We start from the raw sequence: 10,091 nt of genomic DNA on the forward strand, positions 1-10,091 counted from the left end.
TTGGGATAAAACGGGTTTAACTGTTGTCTAAACATTCCAAATTCATCCTGTAATCTTAAAATTAGTTAAATGCATTGGATTGTCACACATTCTGGCCCTAGAAATATTAACAAAGCTGTTTACTGCTTAGAATCAATGTTTTCTCGATTTTAGCCTTTTCGGGACAAAATGGGTAAAAGTGGAGTCTAAACACTCCAAATTCAAACCCGAACTCTTATAATTACTCAAATGCATTAGATTGTTACATATCTTGACCATAGAAAGAGTAACATACCTGTTTACTGCATCGAATCAATGTTTTCTCTCGGTTTTAGCCTGTTTTCTAGATTTAAGCCTGCTTTGGGATAAAACGGGTTTAAATGTTGTCTAAACACTCCAAATTCGTCCCGAACTCTTACAATTAGTCAAATGCATTGGAATGTCAAACATTCTGTCCCTAGAAATAATAACAAATCTGTTTACCGCTTCTAATCAAAGTTTTCTCGGTTTTAGCATGTTTTGGGACAAAATGGGTATAATTGGTGACTAAACACTCCAAATTCAACCTTAACTCTTATAATTAGTCAAATGCATTTGGATTTTTACATATTTTGACCCTAGAAAGAGTAACATAGTTGTTTACTGCGTTGAATCAATGTTTTCTCTCGGTTTTAGCCTATTTTCTAGGTTTAAGCCTCTTTTGGCACAAAACGGGTTTAAGTGTTGTCTAAACACTCCAAATTCATCCCGAACTCTTACAATTAGTCAAATGCATTGTATTGTCACACATTCTGACCTTATAAACAGTAACAAAGCTGTTTACTGCTTTGAATCAATTTTTTCTCGGTGTTTAGCCTGTTTCGGGACAAAATGGGTAAAAATGGTGTCTAAACACTCCAAAATTATCACGAATTCTTAAAATTAGTCCAATGCATTGGATTGCCACACATTTTGACCCGAGAAACACAAACAACGTTGTTTACTGCTTCGAATCAATGTTTTCTCATTTTTAGCCTGTTTTGGGACAAATGGGTATAAGTGTTGTCTAAACATTCCCAATTCAACCAAAACTCTTATAATTTGTCAAATGCATTGGATTGTTATATATTTTGACCCTAGAAACACAAAAAAAAACTGTTTACTACTTCGAATCAATGTGCTCTCGGTTTTCTAGGGTAAAAATGAGTCAAAATATGTTTCTTGGATCACTAACATAGTTTTCTCGGTTTTAAACATTTGATTGTGACATATTTTGATCCTAGAAATGCTAACAAAGCTGTTTCCTGCTTGTAAGCAAAGTTTTGTAGGTTTAAGCTTGTTTAGTCGGTTTTAACATGTTCTGGGACGAAATGGGTACAAGTGTTGTCTAAACACTCCTAAGCCATCTATAACTCTTATAATTAGTCAGATTCATTGTATTGTGACATATTTTCATCCTAAAAACACTAACAAAGCAGTTTCCTGGTTTTAAGCAAAGTTTTGTTGGTTTAAGCCTGTTTTGTCGGTTTTAACATGTTCTGGGACGAAATGGGTATAAGTGTTGTTTAAACACTCCTAATCCATCTATAACTCTTATAATTAGTCAGATACATTGTATTGTGACATACTTTGATCCTAGAAACACGAGCAAAGCTGTTTACTGCTTCTAAGCAAAGTATTGTCCGTTTTAGCTTGTTTTGGGACGAAATGGGTATAAGTGTTGTCTAAACACTCATAATCCATCTATAACTCTTATAATTAGTCAATTACATTGGATTGTGACACATTTTGACCTTAGAAACACTGACGAAGCTGTTTATTGCTTCTAAGCAAAGTTTTGTCGGTTTTAGCCTGTTTTCTTAGTTTTAGCCTGTTTTGGACAAAATGTGTATAAGTGTTGTCTTAACACTCCTAATCCATCTCTAACTATTATAATTAGTCAAATACATTGGATTGTGACAAATTTTGACCCCACAAACAGTTTTAGCCTGTTTTCTTGGCTATAGCCTGTTTTGGACGAAATGTGTTAAGTGTTGTCCAAACACACCTAATCCATATCTAACTCTTGTAATTAGTCAAATACATTGGACTGTTACATATTTTGATCCTAGAAACACTAACAAAACTGTTTACTGCTTTTAAGCAAAGTTTTGTCGGTTTTAACATGTTTTGGGACGAAATGGGTATAAGTGTTGTCTAAACACTCATAATCCAACTAGAACACTTATAAGTAGTCAGATACATTGGATTGTGACATATTTTGACCCTAGAAACACGAACAAAGCTGTTTACTGCTTCTAAGCAAGGTTTTGTCGATTTTAGCCAGTTTTGGGACGAAATGGGTATAATTGTTGTCTAAACACTCCTAATCCATCTATAACTCTTATAATTAGTCAACTACATTGGATTGTGACACATTTTGACCTTAGAAACAGTGAAAAAGCTGTTTACTACTTCTAAGCAAAGTTTTGTTGGTTTTAGTGTGTTTTCTCGGTTTTAGCCTGTTTTGGACAAAATGGTTATAAGTGTTGTCTTAACACTCTTAATCTATCTAGAAATATTATAATTAGTCAAATACATTGGATTGAGACATATTCCGACTCTAGAAACATTTACATAGCTGTTTACTACTTCGAATCAATTGGTCCTAGGAGTGTTTAGACAAAATTTATTATTATTTTGTGCTAAAACTGACTTAAACAAAAAAAAAAATGTAAAGATACAATATAACTTGTAAGAGTACAAGTACAAAATGGAATGCTACAATAAGTTCATAATAACATTCTTTAGTTTCTTACAACACCAAAGCTGTAACTAAATATTTACTATCTTATATTTTTCCCTTGAACTTATAAAAAAGGATTACCGTATTATTCCCCCCTACACGATTTCCATTCTCAACTTTCCCACACCAAATTTTAGGCTCTTAATAAAACACCACAATTAAGTTTTTTCTTAATAATACTACATAGACTTATGTTTTTATGCTAATTCCTACACCTCTAATTGAACCAAACAAATTCGTTGCCTAAACCCAGTTTAACCATAAGCTTCGGAACAGTAAACCGCGATATGGTTTACATGTTTAATCACCCACGACCCAGGAAGCAAAATGACGCCATTTCGATGGGTTCACTTCAAAACCGTTGAGAAAGAACAATAACGATGAAGAACCGAGAAGAATCCGTCGAAGAATTAAGAGCGAGCATTAGAGCAATCGAATCAATATCTTCTTTAGTCTCACTCTCTCACTCAATCAAGCCTTCATTATGAATTGGCAATTGATACGAAAAAGGCTCAAATAGATATACTCTTGAATCACGTCCGTGGAGAGTCTGAATCCCGACTTCGATCCATCTCTCTCCACTTTGGTTAATACCATTCGAGGTTCTCTCAAAGAGTATTGTCACGATCTCGCGTCTCAATGCTTGGATGTATCGTTCGGTGGGAAGCTCTTGATGCAGAGTGATTTGGATTTCATGTTTAGGAAACTAGAACGCCATGTGAAGAATTTTTCTTTGATTTAAGCTGCTGGGATTATCAGTCATGGTTTCACGATCTTTGTTTGTTGCCTAGTGGGTGGTAAAGCTTGTAGAGATGATATGAGGTTTTACATTAGAGATTTGTTGACTAGGATGAATATTTAGAGATGTTGAGATGAAGAAGCAAGCTTTGATTATGTTGAGTAAATCTATGGTAGAAGATAATACTTGAGAAGAAGAATAAAACGAGATTGTTTTGCTTCTAAGGTCATGGGTGATTGAATAGGTAAACCATATCGCGGTTAATAGTACCAAGGCTTATGATTAAACTGGGTTTAGGGTTTAGGCAACAAAATTGTTTGGTTCAATTGGAGGTGTAGGAATTAGCATAAAAACATATTTCTATGTAGTATTATTAAGAAAAAAACTTAATTCTCGTGTTTTATTAAGAGCCTAAAAGTTGGTGCGGGAAAGTTGAGAATGGAAATAGTGTAGGGGGAATAATGTGGCAACCCTATAAAAAAAAGAAAAGAAAGGTAAACAACAAAAAAACGGTTGAGATAAAAAAAAAAAAAAAAGTAACGGAAAAGATAGCTCATATGATTTTCATAGAGTGAAAAGAATTTATAATAAATATATATTTGTTTTGATAATTGTTGTTTTACTTTTTCTACAGACTTATATAATCTAGAAGTTCTCTTTGTGGAAATCAAACTTGGTGGTTGTCTTCCGAGAGAAATCCAAAGCTAGATTTTTTAATTCTTTTACCATTCCTGGCATTCCACAGTAAAAGACTCCTGCAATTAGAATTCATATCAGTATTTAATCTGAATCCATTACTTAATTATATAACAGTGGGTAGATAACTAGATGAATGGTCGATATTAATTTGTATACCTATTCGTTTGCCGGGGTGATGAACTGCGACCTTCTTGTAAACTTGTCTCCAGTTAGGTTTGGCGAAATGGGACTTGACACGTGTTCCCGACACGACATCAACACCGTTCTTAGCGTGTTGTAAGGACTGAAGCATGGCGATGAGAGCCACTCTTGCATCACCTTCCTCGTACACGCTCGTGCAATAATTGTGAAGCTCGATGATTCCTTCGTCGTCCAGCTCCGAAACCTCATCCATTATCCCCTTGAACCACTCGAACGATCCTTGTTCCCTAGTCACCCAATAGAAGTAAGCCTTCCTCGTCTTAAACCCTTTACTGTTGTTGTTGTTGTTACTGTTGTTGTTTTCGAGGTCGCTGTCGCGGTCAGGAGATTTCATGTTGTTGATGATGTCCTTGAGGATACTGATCATAGGCGTGGCTCCAATGCCGAGACCTACTAGAAGAACCACATCATACTTCTTGTAGTCTTGTGCGGGAGCACCGTAGGGACCATCGATAAGGACCTTTGGGAACGGGAGGTTCCCATCTCCACCGTCTGCTCGGAGTAGACCGCTTTTACCCGCGGTAGGAGGTTTGCAGACCTCAGAGAAAACGGTCCTGAGTTTACGTGTCCAGTCACCGAGAGTGCGGATGTGTACGCTCACGTATTCGTCTCCAGGAGCTGAAGTGATTGAGAAAGGATGCCATTCGAAAGGAGATACGGCTCGGCAGTTCACGAACATGTACTGTCCACTTTTGTATTTGAATCCTTGTGGCTTCGTCATGTGTAGAGACAACACGTTCCCGGGATATACAGCTACCTGTTATTACACAAATCATGGCAGTTTTCCTACTTTTGTCAAAACAATTACACAAAACATGGCAGTTTCCTACGTTGGAAGAGTTATATATCTAGAAACCTATAAGGTTTTCAATTGATAAATAGAAGTATAACTGACCTTGAGCATCTTAACCGGTTTGATGCTTGATCTGAAAGCACGGATCAGCCTCTCAGATGCATACAGAAGGATGGGTACAGCGAGATACATCCATGTCTACAAGAATCACATAAACACGAAGTGTTATAAACCCGAAAAAGGGAAATAAATGAAGAAAATAGAATGACGAAGGTTTGAAGAGCGTACCGTTTTCTGATACCAGATCTTTGTGAGGTAGAGCTTGATACCGTGGACAATGAGAAGAGCATAAACAATGATGAACAAATGGTGGGAGTACCAAAAGGCATTGAAACCAGTAAGCTTCTTGAGGAAGTTAGGTAAGTTAAGCTTGTTACGACGGAACCAAGGCGTAGCGAGTGTAAAGGCTATAGCCATTAGCACAACCATCACAATACCAGTCCATCCTTCGACTCCCTTCACAAACCACCAATAACTCTCTGGTTGGTCTCCAAAGTATTTTTCCATAGGCTCGTAGGTTTCCTCATCCGCGGCAATTAAACGTGGGAAATCACACGTTAAATGCGCACCCGCATGGAGTAAAACCCCTACTACAATCCCGCTTGCAATAACCTTGTGGAAGTTGAGATTATCATCAAACGGAACTACAGTACCTAGCTTGGTCTTGTTCCTGAGCCATGTGATGGTATTGCGACAAACAGGCAGCAGTATGAGAGCCATGTTGAATTTAAGAGTCTCCGCGCCACCTTTGGCGACACAAACGCAATAACCCATCACGTCATAGGCAGCTTTGTTCTTGTACTGAATGAATTTGTAAGCAAAGAGGCCACAGCAGATGCCAAGCCATAGCATCATGATCCATAATCTCTGCCAGTTATCAAGTATGAAGTATTTGATTTTCTCCGACCATCTCAGCAAAGGGTTGGTCTCTTTTGCCGGTTTCAGCTTCTGACTTAGCATTTGACTTAGTATCCTGCTGTCTCCAATCCGCACCGACTGGTTTGGTGCTTGTAGTAGCAACATTTCCAAGTTTTCGATCTGTTTCACCAATGTCCATTTAATATCATTAAACTATCTATAATACTAGGAAATACAACACTAATGCAGCAAACTGATATTTTATAATATTTTTCATAGGCTTCTCCACTATTTTATATAAATACTGATACCTTTCATGATTCATTTCTTCATATATATATTTTATAATTTTATTGGCCATTTCGCATACTGGAGAACCACCCATCTACAGTTGTCGAGTTATTGTTGATTGATTAGGTAAAAAACCAAGATGGCCCAATAAGTTGAAAATAGCAATCAACGTGGCCCAATAATTTTGACCACTTTAGATTTCTAGAAGACAAAAGAACCTTGCGATTTTCCACGTTTTTCCTAGTTTTTTAAGGGTGGTTAAACTTACGACATACACAGTATATATACCATTAGTGTAATTGAGTGGGTGAAGGTGGACCACACGTACCATAATAAATCCAGCATTGTCTGGGTCCAACTCTTCCATTATCAACGCTGCATATTCTTTGGCTTGCTTTTGAATATTAGAGAGCTTGTTCGCTGAAGCACTAAGACTAATAATCTGCAATTAAATTATTTGAAACATTAATAACATAAGCGAAAGTAAAAAGGATTTGTCAATAAAAAAAAAAAAAAAAAAAAAAAAAGCGAAAGTAAGAAGGGCTACTCTAAAACCAAAATAAAATAAAATAATGACTACTCTATCTATCTAGTAACCATTATTGTCGTGTTCACATGCAGTTAATATATTGCTGATGTTAACAGTAAACGTCATCAGATAAAGTCAAGTGGGGATTTGCGCGTGGACAAAATTGTCAAGATTATAAACCAACCAAGAATATTGATAGATATATAAATAAAATATGAGAAAAAACTATCAACCAAGTATATAATATATGCACATAACACTAATAAAATAATATTTGAAAAGATAATTACTGAATGGTGTGTGGTTTCTCACCTCAGCCACTTCTTCTTCTGTTACTCGCCCATCTTCATCTTTGTCAACCCTGACCAAACAGTGATGTCATTTATTAGTTACAAATCCACCAAATGATTAATATTATTATTTTGGTCCTTAAATTCTGATGACCGTTTAATTTTCCATTAAGAGTCATATATTAAACGACAAATAGTGATTACGCGTTAGATATTTCTTTTGGGTTAGGTGAAATACGTAAAAAAGCTTTACATGTCGAAAAAGACTTGGAGTTTGGCATCGAAGCTTTCATCTGAGATCTGTTCCCAGAATACCCTGAGCTGTTCCTTTGTGATCGCATCGCCCGAAATGTTATTCCGGCGAGCTAATGCTCTAAAGAGCTGGTCTGCAAACTCTTTAGATTCCTTGTTCATTCCTAGAGTTAAAAAGATAAAACTTTAAATGAAAGTAACAAAAATGGAAACGTACAGTAGAATTCTTTAGCAGAAGTGATTTAATTACCTAAACATTCCCAAAACTTGGATGAGAGTAAGAGGCCGTTTGAGTCAGCGGAGAGTTTATCGAAACGTTGATCGACGGCTGGCCACGCGGCTGTCTTGGTGGCTATGAACTTGAGACCTTTGAGTGCGTGGATGGCGGCAGAGCTAGTGCGGTCAAACCGCCGCACGGCCGGGGAAGGGCGTCTAGAGAACACGCGACGGAGCTCCCGCGAGGCGTTTTTGATGCGTGAGGAGGTGCTTCGAAAGAAGGATAAGGAAGTGGTGTTGTTGAGGCTGCTCTCGAGCGTCTTCTTCGTGAGAAGTGCTAGCTCTGGATCCTCTAGGTGGGATCCTCCTCCAGCTGCTTGTTGGACGCTGTGGACGGCCACAGAGTCGTCCCTAATATCCAACGTGATCTCCACGTACTCATCGTCGTCACCGTGGCCGCCGGTAACACTATTGCTTCTCTTGGGAAGATCCGCAGCGAATCTCGCGTTTTTCTTGGACGCACGTTTAGGCCCGCCGAGCGGACCGCTTAAGGCGCCGCGATCGCTAGCAATGCTTTCTGTATCGGAGTTGGTGTCCAAGTTAGCTCCTCGTAGAATCCCAAGTTCATGGTCGGTACTTGAGTTGCCTCGTCTCATCTTCATCAATTCTAACAAACTAAAAAGATCTCACTCTTGATATGGCCAAGAAAACCCCGGAGATCTATATGCAAATAACACCCGTAATTTTACTATTTTAGTCAATACATAAAATTTATGCTCTCAAAAGGTGTTTGGTTTTTATGTATGGAAGAAACTGATTTTTGTTTTATATATATTTATAGAGTGAAGGAATAGATGAAATAAATGGCATGCAAATTGCCATTTATCTGTGATGTGCTAAATCACGGAAGGTAGTGGGAAACTATGGATGGACCGCACCGGTATGGTCAAAATTCTTTACTGACCATTTATTTTGACTTTTTTTTCATTTCAGCTTTGGGTCATCTTATACATTTCAACACCGAGTCATTTATACACCAACCCCGTGTGAATTGCTTAAACAAAACAGACAAAACAACGTAACCCCATATGAATTTTCATAGACAAGATCTTGTGAGGAGGTATGTCATTTTAAATAGCAAGATCTTGTCATTTTGTGAATTTTTATATTTATTGGGTTTTATATTATTAGATTTGAACATATAAATTCAATTCATTATAATAAATAGGTTGGGTTGAACCCGTTTATGAAAATTTCAAACTCATGTGAATATGTCATAAAATGAAAAGATCTTGCTTTCCAAAGTCTAGTTTTCGTTGATGTAATAGGCTATCAAAGATATATAACCTTCACCATAAATTGCTGTCCAACAATCAAAAGTTAAACATATCATACTCTGAAACCTTTCCAACTCTATCGTCAGTTAAACATATCATACTCTGAAACCTTTCCAACTCTATCGTCAACCTATTCTTCTTGCTCTCCCAAGTTTTAACAATGTCCATTGCTGCTGTGTGTATAGTGTAGTAGTTGTAATTTGGATTCATATATTGAAAAAACCCTCTCATCTCTTCATATTCAACAAGAGCAAAAGGAAGATCATGGCGAATTATAATCCTACTGAACTTCTCTTGAACAACACTTGATCAATCTTCATTCTCCTAGTCTTTCCATCTCCATCAATTATCATATCAGCCACACTCCTATATTTTGGCTTCTTAATGCATCTCATATGATGACGATTTATACGAGCACTACAAGAAAACATGCAAATAGCGACTGCGCTATTAGTCACTATTTAGTCGCTAAACAATATTACGACTAAATAGTTACTAAAACCAGTAGTCGTAAATCGAGAGCCGCTAAAATAAATAGTCGTAAAATTAGTCGCCAAATAGCGACTATATTAAGACTATTTTGAATAGTTGTAAATTTAGTCGTAATATAGTCACTAAATTTAGCGATTATGCTTCGACTATTTTACGACTACACAATATAATTATAATGTAGTCATCAAATGTAGTGATTAATTAACGACTAATTTACAATTATGTATTAATTATTTACAATTATGTATTAATTATGTATTAATTATTTGTATTAATTATTTTTAAATATATAGAAGTTATTCAATAACGGTTTATTTTTGGACGGAATGGATATTAAAATTAAAAAATACTATATTTATTATTATGAAACCATGATATTAAAAAAGGGCGATTTATGGCAGTAGCCACATTTCATTATGTTGTTAAGAATATAGCACAATAAACAGGTTATTTAGGTGAGTAACCAAAGGGGTTGTCGAAATTACAACTCTAGGACCATGTTTCTTACACGCGCTGTGGATGTGGCAAACTGGGGGGAGACGTGGCATCCTATGAGACTACCTGGTATAGTGACCATGCGTAAATGGAAAT

General features: G+C 36.7%; 1 protein-coding gene across 1 annotated transcript; it reads right to left on the bottom strand.

Moving 5' to 3' along the window:
- Window positions 1–4,019: 4,019 nt before the first annotated feature.
- LOC104760764 (respiratory burst oxidase homolog protein D) lies at window positions 4,020–8,673 on the bottom strand. Its single transcript, XM_010483724.3, has 8 exons — window positions 7,706–8,673; window positions 7,457–7,619; window positions 7,226–7,274; window positions 6,713–6,826; window positions 5,464–6,273; window positions 5,278–5,373; window positions 4,338–5,139; window positions 4,020–4,237 (listed from the first exon to the last, which is right to left on the bottom strand). Exons 1-8 carry the CDS (start codon window positions 8,331–8,333, stop codon window positions 4,128–4,130), a joined length of 2,772 nt encoding a protein of 923 aa, XP_010482026.2. The 5' UTR covers window positions 8,334–8,673; the 3' UTR covers window positions 4,020–4,127.
- Window positions 8,674–10,091: the final 1,418 nt, after the last annotated feature.

The sequence above is a fragment of the Camelina sativa genome, chromosome 18 (assembly GCF_030686135.1).
Source record: "Camelina sativa cultivar CO46 ecotype springtype chromosome 18, ASM3068613v1".
Taxonomy (NCBI): Eukaryota; Viridiplantae; Streptophyta; class Magnoliopsida; order Brassicales; family Brassicaceae; genus Camelina; species Camelina sativa.